The sequence below is a fragment of the Charadrius vociferus genome, unplaced genomic scaffold (genome assembly GCF_000708025.1).
Source record: "Charadrius vociferus isolate BGI_N301 unplaced genomic scaffold, ASM70802v2 scaffold365, whole genome shotgun sequence".
Classification (NCBI taxonomy): Eukaryota; Metazoa; Chordata; class Aves; order Charadriiformes; family Charadriidae; genus Charadrius; species Charadrius vociferus.
This window is the reverse complement of record NW_009648559.1, coordinates 1,465,764-1,493,641: the sequence shown is the minus strand read 5'-3', so window position 1 is coordinate 1,493,641 and position 27,878 is coordinate 1,465,764. Positions and strand designations below refer to the sequence as shown.

Genomic DNA, 27,878 nt, shown 5'->3' with positions numbered 1-27,878 from the left:
TATTCTGGTTTGGTCAGCATTTGTTCAAAATTGATTTCATTTCTGATTGGTTTTGCCAACTGGAGAAATTGTATAAATCAGGGTATAATTTAAAACTGGATTTCTTGCAGATCCAGTGCCTTACATGCATTAATCTTGTTCTGTGTTCTGCTTCAGTGTGTTACAATTCTATATAAGGATTTATTTGACAACATTATCTTTTTGTGGTTTCTAATGGTACTACCGGGAGTGACTAATTTTATAGAAATTGATGCTGACAGAAGCCAGGATGGAAGTCCAGGTTGTACCTACCAGCTAAAGTCCCACCCATACTCAATCTTCTTCTTATCAAATTGAGAATATAATTAACTGTGCTTATATGTATTTCAACTTACACCAATGCATTCAGAATGTTAAGGTACCTTTAACATTTGTGATTAGGACTATCTGACGCCTAAATATACTGATACTTTTAAAAATACCATGTAAAAGGGAAAAAAGCAAACAAACTTTTCATTTACTCTTGGGATTATTTACTCAAATGAGTATTTTTGGGCAATGAAATATGTTGGAATGCATACATATGTCCTCATGTGTATACTATGCCATCATATATAAACTGCATTTATGACACCCTTGGCTGTCTCATCTATGCTTTCCCTATCAATCTCTCTCCTCTGGGAATTTTTCAGACATTCCAAACCCTTAAATAGCTTTGAACAGCTGTCTTTAGGGGGAAAAAAAAAAAAACCCTCATCATAAAATTTTTCTTCTCCACCATCTGCTTTGCATTTTGTATTGTTAAGCCTCACTCTTTTGCAATAAAATAAGCAAAACAAACAGAAATACCACACTATCTGAAATTTCAGAGATACGTATTCTTACTTCGTTACAGTGATTGTTTAAGAGATGATTTTTTTAAAGGGAAAAAAAAAAAAGTTGCTAAGAAGTTTGTGGTGGCAATTTTGTCTTACTTTTGCATTTTCTTTGACATGTAATGTGTCTGTCCCAGGTTCTGAGTTCTGAAAGTCTGTGCTTCAAATTCTGACATTGTATCCTGGGGGCCTATCTTAGGGAATTTTTAGAGTTTTTTTTTTTTTAATTCGTATATAGTTTTCTTACTCTCTTGAATTGAATGTGTGGATTCAAGGTGAGCATAATAACTGTGTTCAAACTGATTTCCTCAAGTTCTAGGAAGAATTTTGATAAAATGAAGAGTCTCATTAAACATTTTTTGAGTTAAGTCTCTTATAGAATGTGTTGTATGCAGAAAAGAATCCATATTATGCGATAAAAAAAATACTACTGGCAGTGAGTTGGTCTCAGCCACCTAATCTGTTCAGGGCTTTCTGCCCCTAATAATCCAGTTAAAGGCAGAGTAAGTGTCCAGTAAGTTTCTTTACTGGCTACACATAAAAACTTTGACCCCTAAGTGATGAGTTGTTTCCCTGTTTGGGAGTGTGGAATAGTTGATATGGGGATGTAATTCAATTTTTTTTAATTTTTTACTGGAGACCATACTTACATGCCTGTTCTGTAAAGAAAAATTGTTCTACTGCTGTAGTGCTTTCCACTGTTTTGTTTTGTTTTGTTTTGTTTTCCTCTTATCATTCATTACTACTGCTGCTATTCAGAAAATCTTGAACTCTTTTTGTGAGTGTGGAAATTAAAGAGAGGAAGTGACTTGTCCAAGGCTCCTAAGCAAGCTAAAACTAATAGGGCACTTTTGTTTTTAATGCTCTGTTCATCAAACTGTTTGCTTAATACAGTTGACCAAAAAAGTCCTAAACCATCTTAATACTAAGAACTGCTGTTCTTGCCTCCATCATATGAGCAAATGCAGGCATAAGGACACATCGTGTAGATGGGGTTTTGCTGTGGGATACGTTCACCTTCTTGAGTTGAAGTCAAGAATTAAGCCTGTGATTAGTTTGTCCAGTTGTGTTGTACAAATTCATGTTTTATGATAGAATTCTGTTTCTTCTCTCAAGCTAGAATTCGATTAAGATTATTTGTATAATATAAAAAAATGGATTGGTTGATTTTTTGGAAATAAATTATTTATTAATGCTGGAAAACAATATGTATTTCCATTACTTGCAATGAAAAAAAACCCAAACCAAACGCATTCTGGTTCCATGAAAAAAATTATATCTGCATAACTTAATTATTTTTTCCTGCTTTTAATCCATAGTGATGAAGACTTTTTTTTTAGGCACCTGACAGCATGTTACATGAGAAATTGTTGATATTGAAACTACTAAACAGAATAGATTGTTCTTAAGAATATCTGTAGTGATCATAGCAGGATCACAGGTTCAACTCTTTTATATGGGAAATTAATAGAAACAGAGGAGGAATTGGAAAGAGATGATGACTAGTATCAGAAATTAATTTCCTTGCTTGGACTTTTTTAAAATAGATGATAACCTCATATCACAGATTTTTATTAAAGGCCAGATTTAAAAATCAAATGGACAATTTCAGGATGTTACATTTCATATATGTGTTACTGATGTTTAAAATGCTTGAAATGAGTTGCATTTAAAAATAAGTCTGCTTATATTGTCTTATGTAAGAATGATAATGTCATTCTTTGATTTTTATTGTTTGATGCTTTAAATCTTATGTTAAAGCACTTTGTTTTAAGGCAGGGTTTATCAGTGAGTAGATAGAAGTTGCACCAGAATATTAACATTATTTTTTGCTGTTGTCTCAGTTTTAAGTCTTTTGTCCTTTATGAAGTTAATCACTTTATGGAAAGGTAGCTATAGCAAGCAAAGACTTTTCCCTGCATTTGAACACTTGCCATAAAGACTACATTAAAATAATAAAGATTAGTACACTGTATGCTTAGTCTTAGTTGTCATTCTAGCTCAGGATAACATACTGGACGTGGTGTTAAAAGCAATTTTAAAAATTGGGTTGGATCTTTTCTGAAAAAGTGAGAATTCATACATCAGTGGCAGAAACTTGACTTATTTTAACAAAATAAACAGAAGTTTAAGATGGTGGACTCTTAAACATGGTAGAGGAAGAGTTTGCTAATTTTAGCTGACTTAAAATATATAGTGTCATGGGGACAAAAGGCATTCTGCATAAGTTTTTACTTGTGCTAAATGTAGTGCTCTGTTGATTGTGATTTAATTTATTTTAAAATAAATGACATTTCCAAATACTAATGTTTTAAAACACAATGTAGGCCTTTAACTGCAGAAGAAATAGCTCATCGGCGTGAACTTGCTAAACGAAGGCATGCGGAAAAATTGGCAGCAAATCAGGGAAAGGAGCCATCAGAAAAGCCCCCAAGTGAAAATTCATCTGAAATAACTGGTAACACTGGTGATAAGAAAGGTACGTAATGGCCTGCTATGTGTTTTTTCTCAGAGGACGTTTAATAGTAGTGTCTAGGTGTTGTCAAGGGGCTGTGTGCCTTACAAAGAATCGTCCAAATGCCAGTCTGAACAGTTCAATAGATGGAACTGAACAAAGAGTGAGGAGCGATTTGTAAGAAAGCTGATAGTTCATAAATACTGTGATAATGCCATGGATACTTGTTCCTATAGCCTGAGAACTTGCTTGGTCTCAGTGCTTTGAGTCAGTGAAGATAGATGATGCTGGAAGGAGACGCTGTGCTGAAAAGTTAAATAATTTTCACTCCAAGTAGAAGGGTGTGGCGATTGACTTCTGCCCTTGTGTATGAGATAGAAACATTCAGGTTTGTTTAGCTTACTGCTAGAGCCTTCTTATCGACTTGTTACTAGCATAATTTATGCCAATATAATTTTAATTCCTTTAAGCCTTTTATGGGAGTAACTGTTAATAAAAACCCAATGACAAAATAAAAACAACAACAACAACAACAAAACAAAATAAAGAAATAAACAAAACCCCCCAAAACCAAAACCAAAACACAAACATGAACAGCCTAATCATAAATTGGTACAAAAGCAGTGTGTGAGCAACAGGACTGGATTTTGAGTTACAGTGGGGCATTCTTGCTGCCTTTTAATGCGTCGCCAGATGTGATAGGATAATATGTAATTGATTATTTTTTTTTCTTCAGATGGTGAGGCAGAAACTGCTTTTATACTACATATATTTTTCTAACTTTGATTAGGTGAAGAGCAGCAGCTCACTGGTCAAGCAGAGATCATGACCTCAAAGGCAATGAAACAGGAAGCAGACAACAAGGAGTCTTTCATTGCTTTTGCTCGAGTGTTCAGTGGTGTGGTGCAAAAAGGGCAAAAGATCTTTGTTTTAGGACCAAAATATGACCCTGCTAAGTCTTTGCATAAGGTAAGGGGTGACAGTGAACTGTTACCGTAACTTGGGTTGCTTTTGAAACACAGATGACTTAACTTTTTACACGTTGCTCACTCAAAAACTAAAAAACAAAGACAAAAATTCCAGAAAATATCAAAGTAATTTAGGTGATTCTCTTAATAGCTGATTGAGTCCGTAAACTCATTACCAACCTTAATATTTCCAAAACAGTTTAAGGTACAGTGTTGTATTAGCTAACAATAAATCTGGTGTGCGCATACTTTGATTGAAATAAAACTTGCGAAGGAAAGTACAATGCTTTTGGGGAACAGGAAGGTACACAGTAGTATTGAAAAAGAAGGTGTTAAATGGTTTGAGATTGTGATCATAGAAGGTCATTACTTATGAATTTACTTGAAAACATTTGTTTTATCAGTGACAATGAAAAGTGAGCTAGAAGTAGTACAGACGTAAAAATTACTGAAGAAAGCATTATTTTTTATTTTCTTGGTAACATTTGTTTGTTTGCCACAAGATTGTTTTTTTGGAAGGGGAAAAATATTTTCAAGCATATGTTGGTTTTTAATATCTAATTTTGGAAATTAAAACACTTTAGATTGTATTTCTTAGCTTTGGAAGGCAAGGAGGTTTTGAGAAAAAAGATTTTATCAGTACTAAGTGATAAGTATCTAACACTGGTTGTCTTACTCTGTGTAGCTGTCATCCCAGTGTTCTGCTACAAATGATATGCCATTAGTACCTCATATGACTTGCTGTACATTGGAGAATCTGTACTTGCTTATGGGAAGAGAACTTGAAGATCTTGAAGAAGTACCTGCAGGAAATGTTCTGGGTAAGATGTAACTGGTATTTAATTTCCTAGAGCTTGAATTCTTATATCATCTAAAATGCACGGAAATTGTTCTGATGTGACTAATAATAAGAAAACTTAAATAAATCTATGAAGGTATTTCATGTGTGCAATAAATGAAGACACTCTAATTAAACTGTGATTTCTGTGAACTTTGAGTTGTGAGGAGGGGAAAGTTGCATGAATAGGAGAAAACTAGGGATTACGTTAGCTTGTTATCTTCAGGTTGGAGTATTGCCAGGTAAGCATTGCTGCCAGGAATTGCCAAGGCAGCAGAAAGGTCTCATATTTTATAAATTGCAAAGATTATAAATAATATTTTCCCGACAGTGTAAATTCTCTAATATTACTTCTCTAGTGATGTGGATAATTGTAGTTTTATTTATGGGTCTGCTTGAACTGTGGTACTAAAAAAAAATATTTCTTCTATGGCCGTGGCAAATTTTGAGCTTTCTCCATGGATAAGGTTCTGAGTGATAAGTCATCCTAATCATTGAGTTATGCTCTTTTGTGCCAGATTCTGAGCTGCTTTGCTGTAGAGTATGAATAGTATTCTTTGCTGCTTTTGTCCGTTTGTCTTTTTTTACTATCAAAACTACTGTTTAGAATTTAGAAATTGTAAAATTTAAAAGTTGTTTGGTTCTTTATTTTTTTCATTTTGTGAGTGAAAATATATGAACTACAGCAAAACATAAGGGTTTTTTTCATGTCTATTGTCTAATTTTTAGAAATTTATCGTAAATATGTAGTAAAACAAAAATAAGTGTACTGTGTCAGGGTTCGATTTTGTTAATCTAGGCAGTTAGCCATGCTGGTTGCTATTAGCGTGTGCCTTTTGTTCAGAACAGAAGCAGATGGTGAATTAGTTCTATTTGGAAGCTTAGTATTTTAAAAGTCTGAATTGTACCTTACTTCAGTTTACCCAAGTTGACCATTTTCAGTATCAAAATGTATTAAATATATGACCTGCTTATTTCAAAAAATGATGAAGAGTTTGGGGAAAAAAACCACAACCAGCAAACAAACAAAAGCCCATCCCAAAACACTCTGCGCTACGGGTGAAGTGATATCATCTTTGTGCTTGCCAAATACTCCTGGAGCTGCCTCCTGCAGAGAAAAACATACTTTGAAAATTATATTTAATGTTAAGAGTCACACCAAATTTCAAGAAATGTTTTTGTAACCAATTAATTCTACCAAAAAGCTGTGAGTAGTCTTTACTGCTGAAGGCTACTCTTCAGTGGGGTCTAGCTTTTCCATAAAGAAAAGTGTATTAGTTGAGCAAAACGAAAGTTCTAAATGGTGACACAGGATTTGTCATATTTAGAAGAATTCATTAGAATTTTAAGATCAGAATTAACATTCAGAGCTCTTAGCCAGACTATGTTTGGTATTTCATCTCTTTTTACCAGATTGTTGTCTGGTCTCTTTATATATTGACAAAACAGGTTTTAATTTTTGTCTAGAACATGCAAGTTCAAGTATGTATGTTGGTTTTTTTTTAAATTTGTTGTCATTTTAAAGAACTTCTAAAACTAAGAGCCCTAAATACCTTTTTGTTCATTTGTTTCTCCTATTTCCCTGTAAAGCTGCATTGTTAATTTACATAAATTCAATAAACACCTTTACTGATTTGATGATGATTTACCACACTCCGGAGAAAAAGCAATACATTTATATGAAAGGAATCTGTAACAATGGTGATGCAAGACTTTTATTATTCCTGCTAGTAACAATGATTTCTATTTCAAAGGCCATTTATCTTCCAGCTTTAAAGCATACAGCAGTGATTTCTCTCCAGCCATATAAGGAAATTGCTTGTAGATTATCTAGTAAATTAAGGAAGCTTTTCTGAAAGCTCTGTAGTTTTACTCTGTATAATTAAATTATTGCCATAAGGAATACACAGTTAATCATGACTGCCTGTTTCCACTTAAAACTCGTGGCATAGGGTTCTTCCAGATATATTTTTTTTCTTCAGGGTTTTTGGGGGGGGTTGCTATTATTTATAAGTTGTTTCTTGCAAGGAAGAATCTGCTTGGTCCTAGTGAGCAGCCTTTTTATTTTTTAAACTGCTTATGCAAAGGTTTAATGATCAAAGGCATGGCTTGATACATAGGTGGTTTTACTGAAGATGAAAAGATTTCATCCCTTGTTCCTTGTGTTCAATTAATATTTCCTTAAAATACTGATCTCCTTTTAATTACTAAAAATCTGAATAACTTGTAGCAAAATATTGTAAAAGGAAAAGGTAACGAAGCATACTGTATTTGAACTACAAAGCTGTCGCACAAACGGAATTCAAGAACATCCAGCTGAAGAGCAATACTATGGCCCTAATACGCATAGCCATTCTGGCAAACTTTGGAAAGTTATTTTCTAGTATTATTCTGAGTTCCTGGAAGTTAGGAGAGACAAACTGCTTTGCATTAGTTAATTTGTATTGCAAGTTTGCAGCTCAAATGCTTTGTCAAAAGTGTTTGTCAAAACACTTTAAGCAGTATGTAATTTTCAAGTAATACGGCAAACAAAAAATACTAACTCCCTCCACATAGCTGTTTATAATTCACATTTTTTGTTTTTTACAGCTTGTGTGACTACTATACATTTTTTGTAGTAGATGTAGTAGGTTGAGTAGGAGGTAAAATATGATTTTAAAAAAATGAAAAAGTGCTTGGAGACCAAAGATAATAAAGTCTTTGTAATAAATCTTCTTTTAAAAATTATTTGTCAGAATATTCTGTAAAAAAAGAAAGGAGCTTGATAAAGACAGTCATCTGGCTATCCAGATGTCTTTAGCTTCTTTAGTTTATTGAGAATTATAGAAGCTTATTGAGTATTAGGTTCTTAGGTTCTTACTGGGACATTATTCTTTGTTGTGCAGGGAACATGTATGGTACTGGAGGTTCCTGCTACTGTGCAGGCATCTTCTCCAGATGTGTTATATTTGACAGGAAGGGAACCCCTGGCTGTAGCATGAAATCCATTCATCTCTAGTTTAGTTATCATAGCTCTTCTTACTGTTGCTTAGTTTCTCTTATGAAATGGAGAACTATAAATGTTGCAGTCAAGAAACGTTAATTGATTTAATGTGGATGTTGTATGTAAGTTCTTCTGTTTGCCAGGTAGTGTTAGGTATTGTTTAACAAACTGTAGAGACTGGTAATGCAGGTATACAAATATGAAAATTAACACTAACATAAACAATTTCTCTTTTCGATTTTGTTTTGGTAATGAGAGGTGTGGGGAAGCAGTATTTATTATGTCATTGCATGAATGAAACAATATTGCTACTTTACCAGGAGGAAAAACAATAACTTAAATTGAAACAGTGTTAGAAGTTCCACAAAAGAGATTATTACAGGCAAGTTTTACGTTATTTCAGTTATGTTTCTATGTTAAGAATATTTCCTCTAAATCAAGACTACCTCTGTTACACCCGTAAGTGTTTTGAAGCATTGATAAGTCTGTGTTCTGGGGAATGCGAGAGGAAGTGGGGATGGTTGATTTGCTTGTTCCCATGCAAGAATCTCTCTTTTAAATATTTATTTATTTATTTAAACCAAGCAAAGGAAAAGTACAAATACAGGAAAAGCGTCATTTTGTAACACTTGTTCTTATATTTTTGTGGTTGAAGACGGTAAAAAGAACTTAGTGGGTGATCCCCAAAGTGACAAAAGAAAAATTAGAAGGCAATATGTGAGGAAAAAGTAATTTGAGCTTGTAACTAAAGATTGAGCAAGTGCATTCCCTCCAGGTGCACATAATAGCTTCCTTTTCCCCCTCCTTTTTATTATTTTTCTTGTTGCTGTCCTTTAATTGAAGGCAAAATGCCTTTTTTGTTCTATGCATAAAAAAACCAGTTGTTGGTGGTAGGATAAAAATGTATTTTAAATAGGCAAAAAGAAGTAGTGGATTTTTGTTATGATATCATGCACAAATAAAAGGCCTAGAATTCCCATACTGGGTATTGATTCTTATTTCGAAGTAATTTAAGCAAACACTTATGTAAAAACCAAGGAACGTGTTTCTGAAAACACTGGTTTAGGTACTTGTATAAGTACAAGCATGTTTAGGTACTTGTATAAGTGAATGATATTGTGAGGTTTTTTTAAACATGGCTCAGTGTCATGTTTTTCTGAATAAATAATTGAAGGATCATCAAGTGATACGTTTTTGTTAATTGGAATAAAATTTATCTCAAGGCATGTTGCGCATGCACACTCATGCATGTGCACGCACAAGTTCAGAGTAACATGCATCTTAAAATTGACATGTGTACTGCTTTTTATCCACAAGTACCATAACAATAGTCTTTGTTTGTTACTATACAAACCCCAGATTTTTCTTAGAGCTGCTTATATGACTATTTAAGTGCTTTTTGTGTTTTGTTGAAAACTGTTAAAAGCAAAGCTTTTTCCCTTACCACCTGATTTGTAGTGCTTTAGTGTAATACTCATAGGAGGCTAGATGATTTCCTGAATGTTTTCAAATGCAGTTAGCTATGTGAATATCAAGTGTTCTACCAAATTAAGAGCATTTGTTTCTTTAACTTACCAAATGCTGCTGTTAAAAGCAGGAATCTAGAAGTCACTCCTGTTGCCAGCTCACTATGAACTGGCATCTGAAATGACAGACTGTTGTGTATGTTGGTTTTTCCATTTCTAAAATGCTTGTTTTCCCATACAATGTTCTTTCATGTTTTAATTATTTATAAAGCACTTATAGGATTCTTGACTTGTAAACACTATGACATGGGAAATGTAGGTAATTACGGATTCGTACTTCCGGATTTTTTTTGTACCTTTCTGAAGATAGGTGCCATACAGCTGCAGTCAGTGTGGAGAGCTGGTATGAAGTAGTATAGCTAACCTCATAACAAGGTGTCTAACAAGCATTTTATTCCTTTAGGACTTCATTGAGCAATTTAGGAGCTTTTAATAAGCAGCCTCTGTTAAGAGCAAAGAGCAGCTGCAAGCAGCAATGCCATTTCAAAGGCCCAGAATGGCTTTCTAGGACTGATGCCAACTAGCAAGCATTACCACCTTCTGTGAAAGCCCTAGGAACAGTCCTGCTGTTGCACCGGCCTTTTATTTCTGTGCAAACATTTGGTGGGCTAATTTCACTCTCTGAATCAGTAATGTGATTATTAAAAAAAAAAGAGAGAGAGAGAGAATAAAATAGCCAGCTTGAAGTGATTCCAGCTGCATGGGCTGTCTTATCTCGGCATGCTATGATCAGTGAACACAGGAGGGCAGTCTTTCTCAAGAATGTTACTGAAATTAACCAAAAATAGTGAATGAAACAAAGAAAACTCAGACCTTTGTCTTCAGTTTTGGAATACTTACAATTTTTATCGCTAACTGCCATCTTATAACCCCAATAAAATAACCTTGCATTTTTAACAAGTTCATAGTAATCCATCATTATTCAGGAAAAGGTATACAATTGAATGGATTGTGTTATTGAATGACGTTTTATCTCTGTGAACTGTTGAGTTTACCTGACATCATTGTATCTATATTAATTTCCTATCCAATTAATGTTTTACGAATAGTTAAATTGTTGAAGAAAATAAATCTGCTCAACTTGTTTCTTTGAGCTAAAGACATAATAGTTAATCTGTTGTTTGGCCACTTCCAGTGCTGGAAACTGAAACCATTTTCTTAACTCTATTTTTGCTGTAGTGGACTTAGTCCCTTTGCAGTTACTGCTTTTTGCTGTATGTGGTTCCAATAACCAGGCTGAATAAATTGTGTTGCTTTTTGGGCAATGTAACATAACGTGGTGTGCAGCTAATGAACTAGTACCAAATGAAATTAGGAGTGTAGTTTGCTGATTAGCTGACAAGTTTCCTTTACCCTGTTTGCCTTACCATTTTTGCTGTTTTATTTGTGATTCCATTTCAGGGGATTTGACTTGACAAACTTTATTGCAAAAGAAATAAGTGATTCATTACCTTGTTTTCAAATCAATATCAACATATCACTCGAAAGGAAAAAAATATGACATGTCTTAGATCAGAGGTATAGCACTGACGTGTCTTTATGGACCCCGCTAAGGTTTTTTTTGGGAAGAATACTTTGGATAGTTAATAGTTTCCGTATAAAGCCTTTTTAGATTGGGTGTTTTTTTTAATTTATATTGAAGAGTTTAAATTGTTTTTTGAGCAGCTAATTTTTTTCTGTTTTTCTGACTGTAGCTTCTTAAGACTATAAAAGGAAATAATAAGTGTAGTAATTCTTTCTGAAGAAAACCACTTGTAAATTCTCTAGTGCTTCTGGAATGTTCTCTGCTCTAGTTTTCAGGAGTTTATTATGAGATCTTAAAAATGTGTTTAGTCTTGCTACTGGACTGGAGAGAATGCAATGAAACGTTCTGTTACCAGTTTTAAAGCAACTTTTAGTTATTATAATCTGTAAAATCTGAGCTATCATGTAAATGAAAATTAGGTTTCTAAATAATCTTCCAAATGTGAGGCAAGCACTCCTGATTCTTTGGGATTGTAAACAGACAGATACTTGCTGATAATTGAGGTTTCCCAAATAGTACCAGAAGGAAAACTGCCCAGACTTGTCTGTGTTCACTGCTGCTACTTATATGCCTGTGGGCAGCAGTGGGACTAACAAGAATCAAGACAATTTCATACCATTGCTGCTTGAAGAAACTCACAGCATGGCAGCAGGCACATGCTCTGCAGCTACTTAATAGAAAAGATCTAGAAATAGACTGGAAAGAGGGTTTGAGGTGCAGGCAGTCTCTGTTTATCACCCCTGTGTTTACTTCAGAAGGAAATGATTTTTGGCCTTGAGACTTCAAATTTATTAGATGCCTATTATTACACTAATATACAGTGATCAGAATTCAGGGCCAGTGTTAAAGGACATAGACTCCTTTTCCTGGTGTAAGGGTGGAGAATTCACTTTAGTCATTGCCTCTGGGCAGATGTTACTCAGCCTTTCAATAGCTGTTTGTGGGTTTAGGTCCCAGACACTACCTGGCTTATCTCCAAAATTTCCATATCTTCTGTGTGAGTACTTGGTTGGGTGTGATTTTTGAAGTCTCTTTAAATGACAGGATAGGGATTTTCCCCAGTATTTCAGTTACTTTCTTTAGACATCATCAGTGTATTATTTTTAGTCCCTCCTTCTACGAAACGGAATATTTCAATGTATAAATAAATAAAGGGAGAACAGTTATCTACAGAAATAGCCATATTTATTACTTGGCTAATGAACCTCTTGGTTTTTTCCTATACTGTAAGAGAACAAGAGTGTTAAAGTAGTTAGTATCACCGATGTAGAATGGTAATAGAAGCCTTACGGTGAAGTTTTGAGATGATTGGCTGAGCTCACATCCGTAATGTTGCATTTGGGATTTTTTCCATCATACTGAGATACATCCCTGATGATTTGGGGAAATTACCTCACATTTTCATTTGAAGAGCCTGAAAACTATACCCTCCCTCGATCTGCTTATAAAAATTACTTGGAGCATGTTTTTGTGTTCGGTGTTTTGTTTTGTGTTTTTTTTGTTGTGTGTGGGGTTTTGGGGTTGGTTTTTTTTTTTTAAACCAGTGTCCTCTTTAAAACTAATATATCAGTATTGTTTAGTAGGTGGCAGTTTATAGTATAGCCATGTTCTCTCTCCTTTCTTACAAAGTTGTTCTAACGGGAACCAACTAACTTGTCTTGATTGGTTGAAAATCTCTAAAGAGACTAGTATCCATTACGAAATGAGAATCTGTGATAGATGAACCAAAGTGACTTCAGTTTTGTACTGAAAGTTGTCAGAATTCCATTTCTCAGAATTTCCCTACTGTTAGTGCCACCATGAAATATTGTACGAAGAAATAGGAAACACTAGTTCAGGGATAAACTTGGACATTGGGGTGCTAGAGTAAATGGCTGCAAGATTCAGCAAGGATGCCTAATTTGAGGAATTAGTGTTTAAGGTTCAGTTTTCAACAGAGGTGTAAATTATCTGATTTACCAAGGATCTGTATTTACACTCTATAATTGAACCTTTTATCCCTCTGTACAAAATGTTATTAGGCTTGTTTTCCTACTTTTGAATTAAACACACTGGAGAATTCCCTCTGCAGAAGTAGTTTGCTGTAGAACTCAAACTTTCAGAAAGCTGTTTTAAAGGTACATTTCCTTTTGTTTAATGTGGCTGTGGGTTTTCTAAAATTCAAACTGAGAACATACAGTCTCATTTCAGGAATAAGTACAAATGAGTTTGAAAATGTATGCCTTATTACATGTAAATTCATGTATGTATAGCAATTCAGATGTAAAAAAGACACCATAAATGAAAACTGTTTAGGAATGTGTGCAATTACAATGCAGAAAAGAAGTTTTATTCTTAAAGGATTTTAAGTTTTGCAGTGCTATTTATGGAAAATACGTCTCTCGTACTTGAATCAGATAGTGACATTTTTGAGAAGAGATGTGTACTTGTAATTAGTTCCTTTAGCTATTCTGGTCAGATAAAGTTCAATTTCTATCAGATGAATTAAGCTTTTCAGCTTCATTGCAAATATAGTCAATTCATGTACTAAAAGGTAGTTGTAAGATACAGATATTTGTCGTAGTATCAAGTCATAATATACTTTGAGGCAGATAACTAAATACAAACATAGCTGGAATACTGTCTCTCAGGTACCATTTAGGCTAGATTTTTACTTAAGTGTGGAATTGCAAAGACATTAAAGGATGTAAAAGCTTACATTAAATCCTGAAGTTAGAATCATGGTTAGAGTTGCAACCTTAAAGATCATCTTGTTCCAACCCCCCTGCCGTAGGCAGGAGCACCTTCCACTAGACTGTGTTGCTCAAAGCCCCATCTAACCTGACCTTGAACAGTTCCAGGGATGAGGCCTCCCCTGCCTCTCTGGGCAACCTATTCCACCACCCTGACAGAAAAGAATTTCTTCCTAATATCTGATCTAAATCTACCCTCTCTCAGTTTAAAACTGTTACCCCTCATGGTATTGCTACGCTACCCAACAGAATCCCTCCCCATCTTTCCTGTAGACCCCTTTAGGTACTGGCAGGCTGCTATAAGGTCACCCCAGAACCTTCTCTTCTCCAGCCTGAGCAACCTCAACTCTCTCAGCCTCTCTTCATAGGAGAGGTGTCTCCAGCCCTCTGATCCTCTCTGTGGCCCTCTGGACTCACTCCAACAGGTCCATGTCTGTCTTATGTTGGGGGCTACAGAGCTGGATGCAGTACTCCAGGTGGAGCAGAAGGCGGAGTAGAGGGGCAGAATCACCTTCCTTGACCTGGCCAAGCTTCTTTTGATGCAGCCCAGGATGCAGTTGGATTTCTGGGCTGTGAGCACATGTTACTGGGTCATGTTGAGCTTCTCATCAACCAGCACCCCCAAGTCCTTCTCAGCAGGGCTGTTCTCAATCCATTCTCCTCCCAGCCTCTATTTGCGCTTGGGATTGCCCCAGCCCACATGCAGGACCTTGCACTTGGCCTTGTTGAACTTCATGAGGTTCGCACAGGCCCACTTCTCCAGCCTGTCCAGGTCCCTCTGGATGGCATCCCTTCCTCCTAATGTGGTGACTGCACCACACAGCTTGGTGTTGTCAGCAAACTTGCTGAGGGTGCACTCAATCCCACTGTCCATGTCACTGACAAAGATGTTGAACAGCGCTAGTCCCAATACCGATACCTGGGAAATGCCACTCATCACTGGTCGCCACTTGGACATCAAGCCATTGACCACAATTCTTTGAGTGCGGCCATCCAACCAAGTCCTTACCCACCAAGTGGTCCATCTGTCAAATCCATGTCTTTCCAATTTAGAGACAAAGATGTAATGCAGGACAGTGTTCAATGCTTTTCACAAGTCCAGGTAGATGATGTCAGTTGTTTTTATCCATTTGGATAATCTTTGTTTTCTGTGGTTTGGAGTTGTATTTTAAATACGTATGCATCTACATTCCTAACATCGCTTCTGTTTCGATAGGCCTTCTATATAGTGCTGCTTCTTTATCCTTTTGCATTCTCAATCAGGACAACGTGCTTTTCCCAACGCATCCTTAAATAACACAAATTCCCTGCCTAGGTAATTGTATTAATGATACAAAATATTTTCATTTCTGATGTTTATCAGTGCTGAAATATATATACCATGTGTAACTTGGGGAAAGAAGAAACTTGCATCTAGAAACTACAGTTGTTGTCTCAAAATGTTATCCTCTCTGTGCCCTGTAGGAGGCAGTCAATGAGTGGTGGATAAAAGTAATTTTTCTAGGAAGTGAAGGTTTTGTTGGTTAAATCTAGTTAGTCACTTTTTTGCGTAGTTCTTGACTTCTGAGTAATTTCTCATAAATGTTACCTTTTTCAGCTTTAGTACATCAGGAAGTTGTTCTCTGTATATGTGGGTTTTAGCAATAGAAAATTTATAATTCTCTTGAATTTGTAGTGTTCTCTGTGTCTGTGTAGTTTCTTTTCCAAGTTTATGCAAAATTGAAACTGCTTTACATGGCTTTGATTGAATAAGGCTTTTCCACATCTTTATACTTTAAACAAATATCCTGTGAACAAAACAGTTCTGAAGAAAGAAATTGGTGGTTTTCTTTGTTTTTTACTGAGTTTCTCATGATGTACACACAACTGTCTGATAAGGATTATATTTTAAGGTGAATATCAAATGAACTCAGTATTTAGAGCATATGAGTTATGATGATGATTCCTTGACAAATTAGGGTAGTTAGAGAACTGTCATGTAATACTCCATCTGTTTCTTTAACAGAAATGGAAATAGGAACCAGGTAACTTGTTTTATCCTTTAAACTGTTTCCTTATTCCTATTTAATGTGAAGCCAGAGGGCACTGTTTTTCATACAATACAAAAATCTGATATGTGTAGCTATTTCAATTTTGGGTAAAGGTCTCACATGGATTCACAGCACTGTCAGTGTAGTGAAAACTTTGGATTATGGTTTTTAATATGCATTTCTTCATGCAGAAAATCTACAAATGTTTTCACTCTAAATTAAATCAATCTCATGGAGTATTCTGAAAGCCAAAAATCTGTGATCAGTGTGGTGCCTACTTATTAGCTCAACTCAGAAATAATGTACTGGTTTCAGAGGCAGTGTAGTGTTAAGTAATACCACTGTCATGAAAACATCTTGTTTAGCTTCCTTTTTCTCTTTGTTACTGACTTTGTCCTGAGAAAAGCTACTGTTTTATGTGAAAAAGAGATGGGAAAATTCTCCTCTGTGAATGTTTCTTTAACTTTCATGGCTACACTAATTGTCTTCTGCACAGAGTAACAACCAGGCTGTAGAAATTAGGCTGGACCTCCCTCAGCTGTCTGGAGTGTTAACATGGCTCTGAAATATCCTCTTTTTCCCCTAAGCTCCCCACCCCAAATCTTAGTGTTAACCTCCTGTTTTCTCTTTGGATTCCACCTTTCTCTCTGCCTTTCCAACTGTTACTCTGCTTCAGCTTTTTATCTTGGTTACCTTGGTTATCCCATGTCAATAAAGTAAGACTATATGAGAACATTTTAGTTAACCACAACCTAAGGAAATGCAAAAGCTCTTCTCCTAACTGGCATTGTTTGTGCAATATAAACCACTAATCCGTGAGGGCAATTTATTCGAATGTGTTTTAAATTACTGCTGGCGCACTTCCTAATCTTAGCCAGGCCTCCTGTGTAACAGAGAGGAGCAGGATACACGCTTTCACACCCGCATGTGAAGAAGTGTTTGCCTTATTGTGTAATAGACCTAGTGCCTGTAATATACTGCATTCTTGCAATAAATACCATCTGTGGTTGTGAAATGCCTCTACTTTTACATTTGAACTGGTCACAAAAGCCTTTTATAACTTTGTGTATTTCTCTTTTGCTTCCATTGTCTGGTGTTACCAAAATTTCTTCAAGGTGTTCAGAAACGGCAAGGAGGGGGCTGCAGTGAGGGCATGGGAGTCTGAGCGAGGAAGACCAGTTTGGAATTAATTCTGCACACAACCCCACGAAACACGGACACGGTGGCAGAGAATCAAAATCCTGTGTAACAAATGGGAAGGTTACGAAGTCAAGAGATTGTTAATAAAGGCTAGGTTTTAGTGACTTATTTTCTAAATATTTTCCTAAGATTTTGATGATGTTTCATGCTTCACATTAAATTTCAAAAGTGTTGTGAGGGTTGTTTGGCCTGTATCGGGGTGTGAGTCATGAAGTTGGCTTTGTCTGGCTTGTGAACTGTGGGGGGGGAGTTAAGGCAGAGCTATATTTAGGAGTATCAACTGATGTCAAACTGTGGAGCAGTGCTGAACAACAGTGTTAAAGGGGCAGCACAGTGCTGGAGAGTTTAGGCTTAAAGTTTAGATTGTTTGTAGTGGTTTATCATTTAGCAAATGATTGGAAAAACTGATACTTGCTAGAAATACTCTGCAGAGGTTGCAAGCCAAGCAGTGTGAGTTTCAACTCCATTTGTACTTATCTAGTAATAGCTATTTGAATTTCACTGTCAAAACTATATGAATTGAAAATCGTAAGCATAGATAAAACTTCTAGTTTCATCTTGCAGGTTTCAGAATCTAAATTTGTAAGTAAAGAATTGTTTAATTGCAGTTATAGGTAGATAAGGGTAATGTTTGAGGGGCTGTTACCATTGAGTTTTTGTCTTAAGATGCAGAACAGCTGCTGACTTTACTTGATTGTACTTCGAAATTTTGGCATTGATATGTGGAAACAAATTTAGGTACGTTTTTGCATCTAATTAAGACTAAAAGAAACATGGTTCTTTTCTAACCCTTCTTTTAAAAAATGAGAGGCTCCATTTTTCAAGGCTGGTCCTCTGTCATAACTGTCATGGGCTGTAGCTAGTGTTTCTTCTGGGGTTTTGTGTTTGTGACCTCCCTTTGTGCAGGCATGTTTTGGTAGATAATTCACCTAATTTGGTAGTGAGCATTTTATATTGCCGTCTTTGTTTCTGGGCCTGTTTGTGGGAAGACTGTGAGATCGCAATAGGAGAATTGCAGTGAATTTAAGAAGTCCAGCTGAGATGCAAGTGAAAGCTTTTCTGTACAGAATGGAGAGATTTCGGTCATCCTAATGAATTTGAAGCAGGCAGGTTTTTCAAAGTCACTCGGTGTTGGTTTAAGCATGCTGTTATTGACTTGAATGCAGGCAGACCTGAGCCAAGACAACGTACTGGTGGGGAAATAGGAAAACCACTCTCAGAGTGTATAAATTGTACAGATGTTTAAGTTAATGTATGGAGGATAAGTTAGTTTATCTGTTACTATCATTTTAAGCTTCATTGGCTAAAGTATCATCATTGCAACTTTGATAGAAGCCTGTTTTGGTGACTAACTAGATTTCTGAAATGTAATATTGAGCAACAAATATTCATTTAGATACTTGGTGTTTTCCAAGTATCACATGTTAAGATTTGTACGAATCATGCTTCACGCAATATTGAAGTATTGAGTCAACCATTGTGAGCCGCATGACTGTGAACCTGTTAATCTAAATGAAAATGAGAACCTACTGGTAGTTCTTGTTACATCAGTTTATTGCACTTACACCTCAGCAGAGACATTCAAAGGGATTCCCCACTCTTTAGACTGCTGAAGCTGTTGAGGACAAGGAATTTGAAAGCACATGTGTGGAATTCTAAGGACAGACTACATGGTTCCTTGATGCTGAGAGTTGTGTGTTGAGAAGCTTTCAAAACAGGACCTAAAATGAATGGAATCCCAATGGTTACATTTTTCGAAGCTTTCCCACAAAAGACTAATTGTTATGTGACACGTACAAAAAGCAAGTTCTCTGAGCAGTGGTACTAACAAAGCCTGGATTCCTGTGGACTGGTGTCCTTAAAATCCTCAGCTTCCCTCTAAGCTACGCCTATCCTGCAGTTGTGCATGTCCCAGTTGGCCAGCCAGGATGCGCATGCTGGTCGCTAGGCAGCCGCTTCGAAGCGGGATATATAATGATCCTGTTTTGCCTGCCCTTTTTTCAGTGAGCTCACCAATTTTGGTCTCCCTTCAGTACTTAGCCATTGATTTTACATAACTTGTGGAAACTTAATTATATCTGAACCCTCTCCTCTCTCTCGCTGGTGAACTTAGTGGAAGTTGACAACATGTTGTTGAGGGGAGACTGTGTGATTACAGGAGTTGCATTTACTTTGGAAATGAGACTGAAGGCATACTCCATTTTTAACAGATTCTTGTGTGTACATAATCCCATCAGGAAGTATGACATACTGTGTTGGAAACATTGCTCCTCAACCAAAAAAAAGTCATTTAAGTAATCGGCCACTTTTAGCAGAAATGCTTTTCATTTTTAGTAGAAAAGGTTCATCTACCCAGAACTCTTCCCAAGCATTTAAAGCTGATAGTTAGCAGTGGCAAATGGCCATGTTTCTTTTGCTCAGAAAAGCAGCTGATGTTCTTCGCTTTGTCTTGAAGCAGCAAAGCTGAGTTACTGCTGATGCTTGTGGGTGCCACATGGTACCGCATCCGTGGGCTCCTCTGGTCAGTCAGCAACATGCTAGCCAGGCTGCTCTGGTTTCTGAGCGGGTAGCGATGCAGCATGGAGACAAATTAACTTGTTTCAGGACCATGAGGTGTTAGTTCTGCTTTCTACATGGATGGGAGTGAAAAATGGTCTCTTAACTGGTTTTATGAGATGCTGATTGCTAAACCTATACTTCTGGTTGGCCTTGTTGTGCCATAGGAGTTTCACTGTGATTAATATGTTGATTTGCTTTTTCTTGGACAGTGTGTCAGAAGCAGTGTCTCTTGGAAATGTATTAATGCTTTCTTAGTTGAGGGAGTGAAAAATGGGTGAGAAAGAAAGGTGCCTTTTTATTTGGTTAGTTTTACTCTGTTTATTTAGTACCCTGAATTGGCTCACCCAGAGTGTGGCAAATGCTAGTGCTGCTGCTGGGAAGCCAGAAGTGGGGGCAGGCTTGCTCTCTGTGATGGCAACTGGCTGCTAGATCATCCTCCCTGTATTTGCAATGGTGTTCTTAGACTGCCTTTTGGGGTGGCGTCGCTTTTCCTTTTATTCTATAATGCAAATGAAGCATTCAGTGACTGGTGTTACCCTGTTGGAAAGGAACTAAACACTAAGGGTTTTCCAGATGTGGAGATGTTAAAGCACCAAGCTTCCTTCCTGGTATCTTTTGTCAGTATGAGGATCATGCCTGTTGTTAACAGAGAGCGCAGTGGATGTTATTGCATGTAGACTGATGGGATGGAAATTAAATCTTATTAGTTACTTTTTTGTAAGGGGGCATTATTGCATGTAGACTGATGGGATGGAAATAAAACTAAATCTCATTAGTTACTTTTTTGTAAGGGGGCATGAAAAATCAAGGTTAGTTCTATTTAATTTCTTTTCTTCATTTTGAAATAGAGGAACATTTTAAGGCCCAATTCAATTATGTGGTCTTCTGCACTAGTCTTAAGAATTCTTGTATCTTAGGAATGATGTGTATGTTTTTTTTCCCATTTTCTTGATCTAGAGCTAATAAAAGTTAATATTTTGCAATATTTTAGGAAGTCAAAGTTATATGGACTATGAATTACAGTAATAACTCTCAATGATACATTAACTGAAGTAATCAGAAATTATGAGGAAAATGGCAGTCTTTTTTCTTTTTCTTTGGGGAAGAAAGGTTGGGGGGATAAGGAGTAGCAGTCTTATTTTTTTAGAAGTTTTTTTTGTTTTCAATAGACATGATTTTGGTATGCTTAGTTTATACAGATGCAGACTGCCAGACATACTTAATGTGAAGTTGACTTGTAAAATCCATTATTTAAATATAGTTTTAATTTTGTGGAAAAATAAGAACTTTTATTGCTGTGACAAAAACCTATTTTAACCAGAATAATGAAAGTCTAGCAGCACATTTTCTCCAGAATTTTATTTATTTATTTATTTATCTGGTGCTTTTGCCAATGATTAATATGTGTATTTTGAAATAACTTTCTGGAACTCAGTCTTTACTTTTCACTAAAAATTTTTCACTATTCTAGATAAATTTTATTTGTTGTGTTTGGAGCATATCTCTGCCTTTCAATCTGAGATCAGTATCAATGGCCCAGTCAGGTTTTCATGTGGCAATAACTTCTTTGTTGTTTTTTTTATTTATTTGAATGCATTTTCTGCTTATTTTGGCATTTATTTTGCTATTAATTTGGAGCGCATGATAAATAACTCATTATCAGTAACTTCTAGGCTGCTGATATAACAGGTGTATTTAAGGCATTCCCTGTTCCCTCTCATGCCATGTGTTTGTACACCTATTATGTCAAATAGTCCTAATCCGCGGCATTGGAAAGGTACTTTCTTTTGTAGAATCTTTCTTCTAATTAGTTAGTCCCAAAATATTATTGCTTGTAACTACAAATGAGCTATTTAAAGGTTTCTTTTAGTTTGAAGTCAAGTTTAATATTATTATTTATGTATCTTGAAAATTATTATATTTAAAATAAACATCAACTTCTGCGTAATGCAGACTTGAAATGATCCATTATTCACGGTTCTTTGGAACACTTCAAGCTGTATTTCCCAAGGCAACAAAATAAGCAAGCAGAAATCATTTGTGGGCAGATGTAATGGGAGGGCAGGAGGGTTGCCTTTAAAGGAGAGCATTAGGCATTGGGTCAGGTCTTGGAAAATTAAATTTTAATTAGTTACTTGCATGTCTTACAAGTTAACAGGATAAATGGTCAATGACTCAGTAGGGCATTTCCCACAGGATATTGGACACATTTGGTAATTGGTATGCTGCTTCTACTTGTGATGTCTGAAATATCCTAGTAACTGATAAGTCTATCTTTGCATTTACCTGATGTATTGAATGATAAAGGCCTCGTATTCTTTTTTAACTGATGAAATGTAAATCAAGTATATTGGGATTCTACTGTTAAACAAATTCTAAAATCAGCGCAAGGGTGGACAAAATTTAATGAGCTTTTAAACTACTATTGTCTTTTTTAATTGGCACTTCTGGTAGTAGATTCTAAATTCCCCGTGCACCTAGGATATGTAATGCAAAACCTGCAGCAATATGTTCATGTAGCTTTTTCTAGGCAAACATGACAAAACCTCCAAGACTTCTATAGATTAAAATGAATTCCTTGCAAGATCAGTGCCTGAAGGCTTCATTAATTTTAACACCACTTATAATTGATTCTGGGAAGTAACAGATGTTACTTATATTTTATAATCTTCAGTTTAAGAAAACAGTGTATACATGGAGTCTGCCCATTTTCAGGACACATTACTAAAACTGAATAAAACCTTAAATGGCATGTTCTCTTAATGATAGGTTGGTTATTAGGCTATGCTATAGCTAGTCTGATTTATGAAGAAATCATTTGTTCTTGATCTATTAGCTGAGGTTTGTTATTTTGCTCTGTTGTTGGAAGCATTCGTTCAAGAAATGAGAAGAATCCAGTTTGCTATTGTGCTCAAAACTCTAATGATCTTTAGATCTTCAGTCACTTGCATCTTGCCTCAAGTACTCTCATAAAAATATTAAAATATTATATGGGGGGTTATGTCTTCCCAATGTCTACTTTAAAATAAATATTGAACTTTACTACATTTCTAAATAGAAAGGCTTTGTCTCCATCTCCTTTCCTCTGATGTTAAACACTTTTCACGCTCAATCTGATAGAGCACAATTGATTCAGTGCCTCCCCTCTCACCCTTGGGCTGCTGCCTCCTCCTTGCCTGCTTTCAGAAGTTCTATATACATTTCAATGTAGTGTTTTGAAAACATTTTAATAGAGTAAAGTAAGAAGTGATTTTTTTAATTAATACTTCGGATAGATAATCTATTCATGTTACAAGCCTACGAAAAGAGAATCCTATTTTAATAGACTTCCAGAACTGAGCCTGTGAACATAGCTAATGTTATTAATGGTGCAATTAATGGAGTAGTTGCGATTTCTCGACTTTTATCTAATGTAACTACTGTGATATATTCAGTGAGCCAGAAAAGTTTATTTTAAAATATTTTGAATTTTCTCCTCTTTAACATCCAAAATACAAGCAATATAAGCTATGTCTTTGCTAGAAGACTGCTGAAAGACGGATTTGTCTTGTTCTTCTCCTACTTTGTAAGTGAAGAATTTTAGGTCTTATACATGTTCCTTTTGCAAACTTAATTAGGTATTGATAACAATCCTAATTAAAGCATTCTACCAAACACTTCAATGTTTTCTTGGGTTTTGTTGACATTTTTTCATGGATGAGATTTATTATCAATTTATAGCTCCATCTTTTTCTGTCTTCTGCAAGGCAGATGTCAACATTATAGCTGAAGTCTTGGAGAGTTTCAATATAGGAATTACAAACGAAAGAACTTTTTTCTTTTTTGTTAAACACTTTTCTTGCTGCACCCGTAGAAATCATCAGTAGATGACTAGCATGGGTTTATCTGTGGGACAAAGTAGGGAGGCTTCCGAGAAATATGCAGAGCTACACCTGTGAGACATTTCTCATCTCTGAAAAATATATATTCTCCTTAGAGAGTGTAGTTAATGCTCTGTTGTCTGGAAGGCTTTCTTTTTCCTTGGAGGATTGCTGGGCAAAATTTTTTCCCTTGCATAGGATGTTCCATATGAATTCAGCTGATCTGTTTTCCAGTACAATTGCAATTTCATGGGTTTATTTACAAAAGCATGTTTACTACTACTAATAAAAACCTCAACAAATCAGCATTTCAAAGAACTCTTAGATTATCAAAGTAAATATGTTGAAACAACCATTCCTAAATTCCGTTTGTTTGGAACAACAACCACGCTGAACTGCCTCTGAAGTTCTGGTAGTCATTTTAAAAAAATTAAGTAAATTCAGATGTGTTGCTGTCAGGTCCAATTAAAATAATTTATTCAAAGTAATTATAAATCTCAAAGTTGGTTTGTGTTTCAGAAACCCTTGAAGAGTTTTGTATGGTGCTAAATGCTTTCCACATGCAGTAATGGAAGTATTAATTTGATGTACAGGCTAACTGAGGTGCGTTCCAGTGCCTATGTGATCACATTGTCCACATATTTACTGTTGTTCTGTATCGCGGCTTTCAAGTGATGTCAAGTTGAGCTGGTGTATGGAAAGCAATTGTAATGTGTGGGCTCAGGCAAAATATGTTACATGTAAACTGCTGAGTAGAGCTACTAACATTTTTATAAAACCACAAAGGTAGTGTTTAGTGCCTTTATCATGAACACTTTAAAGTTAAAAGATTAAAATAACTTAAACTGGCATAATAATTTTACTGGTTTTGTTGGTTTGGTTTTTTTTGTGAAGCTACAAGTGCATTGATTACATAGTATGTAAAGAGGAATGGGGGCAGGTTACAGATCTAGGCAGGAACTTTCTACGTTTCTGTGCTAAAATGAAGTTTAACCATAAATATTTTTAAATCCATATCATTTACATTAGCTTTGAGCACCAAAAATTAGTATGGTATGACAAATGAAATAATTCTGTCGCATAAAAAAAATACCATTATCTGAAATACTTTCATCTTCTATATTTATTTGCCTCATTAAGCAACTTAAGGAAATCAGTATTTCATTTTGACTACACCTATTTGTAAACCCAGAAGTCAGTTTTGGAATGTTAACTGATTTTGGTTTAATTCTGCTTACTTTAAGGTAAATTTGTATTTTAGCAAGCATGTTCCTGACTCAGCCTTGGTGTCTGCTTTTTCACAAAGACTAAGTGCAGGTAGATCTTTATCAATTCACTTTATAATTTTAAAAATATTACTGTTTAATGTAAATTTTTTTTAATAGTTTGCTTGAAATTGGTTTTAGTCTGCTCTGAGGAAAAGTATAGGAAAGTTCATAATTATAATTGTCAACTCAGTCAACGGTTAGGAATCGTATGTTATCACAGTCTAAGTACTTAATAACACATGGTATTTTTTTCTGAAGAGTCTCAGCAGAAGATAAATGATGCTTGTTTACTTATTATACACGTTTGCAATCCTCTTCAAAACTATAAACGCGGAATAGGAGATTTTTAGTGGAACATGCTGTTAGATCATGTTATTGTTTTCCTTGCAGTTCTAAAAGCAGACAATTTTGTTCTGCGAACTGCTAGTCTTTTTTCTGAAAGAACTTAATGGGGTGCCTTAGCGCTTTTTCATCTTTTACTACTCGATGATTCAGTAGTAAAGCATTGAGGTGCTTGTGTCAAAGGTCGCTTATTGAACTTAATGTCCTATCGCATGATTGTGTCCCTTGGGGAGAGGGAATTTTGTTGTAACAGTATTAATAATATGGCTGAGTTTAATCTAATCAGAAAGTTATGCTCAGTTTGCCCTCAAACTGCTGTGAATCTAAAAGTGAAGTTCTACAATAAAAGTAGAATTTAACATCTCTGGATTGAGGAACTGAATTCGTGTTTCTGCTTGTTAGTCTCTAGCAGATATTTAGGTAGAACTTGTTTCTTTGAAACTCATGAAGAAACTGAGACACAGGCTTCTATAGTCTGTTGGATACTGGTGATTTTTCAAGATTCAGCTCAAAAAACCCATGTTGGGAAAGAGGAAAAGAAATAAAGGAAAATGTTGAATTAACTTTTTCTGGGAAATGATTGGAAAATACTGAGAATAGCTGAAATCGTGCACATACTTCACAATATTCTGTTTTCCATACAAGCAATTTCACTTGCCTCAGAAGCAAGTAAGAACAATTGAGGGGGAAGTGCACAATTACAGATGAGAAGAGGAGGCTCACCGGCAATCTGTGCTAACATGTGGTCTGTATTATGGGAAAAAAGTTGATGAAATCTCAACTAGAATGTGGTCTGTGTCTTGATTTACATTCCCTTCCTTTCCAGAAACAGTTTCTAGTATAGAAAGGTCAAGTTCTGCCCCAAGATGTCTCTGTGCAGTGCCCATGAGACTCAAGAGAAACATGCTTAAAATCTGAGGCGATAAATGTATAATACAAGGTCTTCTTAAACCATAGTAGCTACTTGTCCGAAGTCCCTCCAGTTACCATCATTTAATCCCAGTAATTTGTAAAACATTTTAAGATTCCTCAAATATAAAAGGCATACTGTTATAACTGAGTTTAATCCTACCAAAAACCAGTTTCCCCTTGCAAAATCCCTCCTCTCTTTTCTTTTGTTCTGCCCTGCTCCCCATCCCCCCGCTTTTTTCACCCCCTTTTTTAACCATCAAGGCTGATGCTTAAAAGTGTACATGGAAACAGTGAACCAATAGTAGTCACCCTAATAGTTAACTGTGCTTGTGGTATAATCTTTTCTAGATGCATGCTGGATACTGGGAAAAGGAGAATTCTGTGGATAGATTAGAAGGAGAATGATGATTGATATGGAGTTATTTTAATTATTTTTTGATGATTTTAATATCATTTGGAAATACTTTTTGCTTTTCTGTTTGTTTTAGTTGGCTTTTAGCCTATTTACTTTAAGGAGAAACTGGAAACATTCAAGGGCCAATCATATTTTTAAGGTGGATTTATGAATTTATTTTCTCATACTTGTTTTTTAAAGCACCTTTTAAAAATACTTCTTTTCAAATGTGACTCACTAGGGAGGAAAAATATGTATTTGTATTACTGCTCAAAGAAAATTATAGAGGTCTTAGTCTGTTTGCACACTCCCTTTGAAACAAAAGGCACATGCTCATTTTGAGATTTCAGATTGTGTAGATTTACGAAAGTTTGCATCACACCTCCTTCTACATGAATCGCTAATGAACTTGCGTGGTCTTTCTTACTGATACATAGTGCAGTGCATGGAGCCTTTAAACCAGGAGGCTTTGCATATTGTAAAGTCTTAATCTTTCTAAACAACCAATGTTGATAAGACATGATATATTTCAGTGGAGACAGAGCCTTGCCGTGAAGATTAACATTAGCATTTTGCTTTACTTAGTTCCTTACGGTGTTAGTCCAAAGCTTGACATGTCTCCGTTCCAAAGCAGCCAAGGATTCTTAAGTGGTGATATCATCAGTAAGAGAAGATAAAGATCCACTGAACTAATATGCTGAGGCTAGTAACAATGTGGCAGAAGTTAAAATTTAAACAGCTTTCATTCTTCTTTGTTTGATTTTCACACTGCAAACTAAATTATTTCCTTATCTGATTGAAAAAGTTATGCATGGTGTTGGTGTCTGCTTCATTTTTTGCATCTTGAAAGAACATTAAATGCTAAATCTTTCTACATCAAAGGAAACTAATTACATATATCTTGAAATTGATCTATTATGTGTTCAGATCTTTATAGCTGAATTCAGCTGGAAGAGCGTACTTCATCTTTAAAGTCTACAAAATTAGTGTCTAAGGTGTAGTGGTTACCAGCAAGACACAGAAGCAAAAAGTAAACGGAGATTTGTCTAAACTCTCCTACTCCTTTTGAAAATTTCAGTCCTGATGTTCTTATCTATTTTTACTATTTAGTTTCTATCATGTGGCGAAGACACAGGTGATACAAGTAGGTATATACTTGATTTAGTATTCTTATCTTTTAGGGCACGTAATAGGAAAGACTCAACAAAAGAAGGACCTTTGTAAATCTAACGTTTTTCCGTTGTGTAATGATTCTCCCTGATGTACACCATAATTTGTTCTACTTTTAAATGACAAAAAACCAAACTCACAAGGCATTTCTTAGTGTTATTTCACAGGCTTTTAATGAGTTTCTTGTCTATTAATAATTTTTAAAATTATATCTCTGTGTAATATTTGAAGTCTTGCCTGTTTCTTTTAAAGATGTTATCAA

At 35.6% G+C, this 27,878-nt stretch overlaps 1 protein-coding gene across 2 annotated transcripts in view; it reads left to right on the top strand.

The window, feature by feature from the left end:
* EFTUD1 (elongation factor Tu GTP binding domain containing 1) overlaps positions 1-27,878 on the top strand; it is an 80,933-nt gene that overhangs the window by 19,505 nt on the left and 33,550 nt on the right. For both annotated transcript variants that reach the window (XM_009886110.1, XM_009886111.1), the window contains 3 exons: positions 3,182-3,333; positions 4,100-4,278; positions 4,963-5,098. In XM_009886110.1, coding sequence (XP_009884412.1) covers positions 3,182-3,333; positions 4,100-4,278; positions 4,963-5,098 — 467 coding nt within the window. The remainder of the gene's footprint in view (positions 1-3,181; positions 3,334-4,099; positions 4,279-4,962; positions 5,099-27,878) is intronic.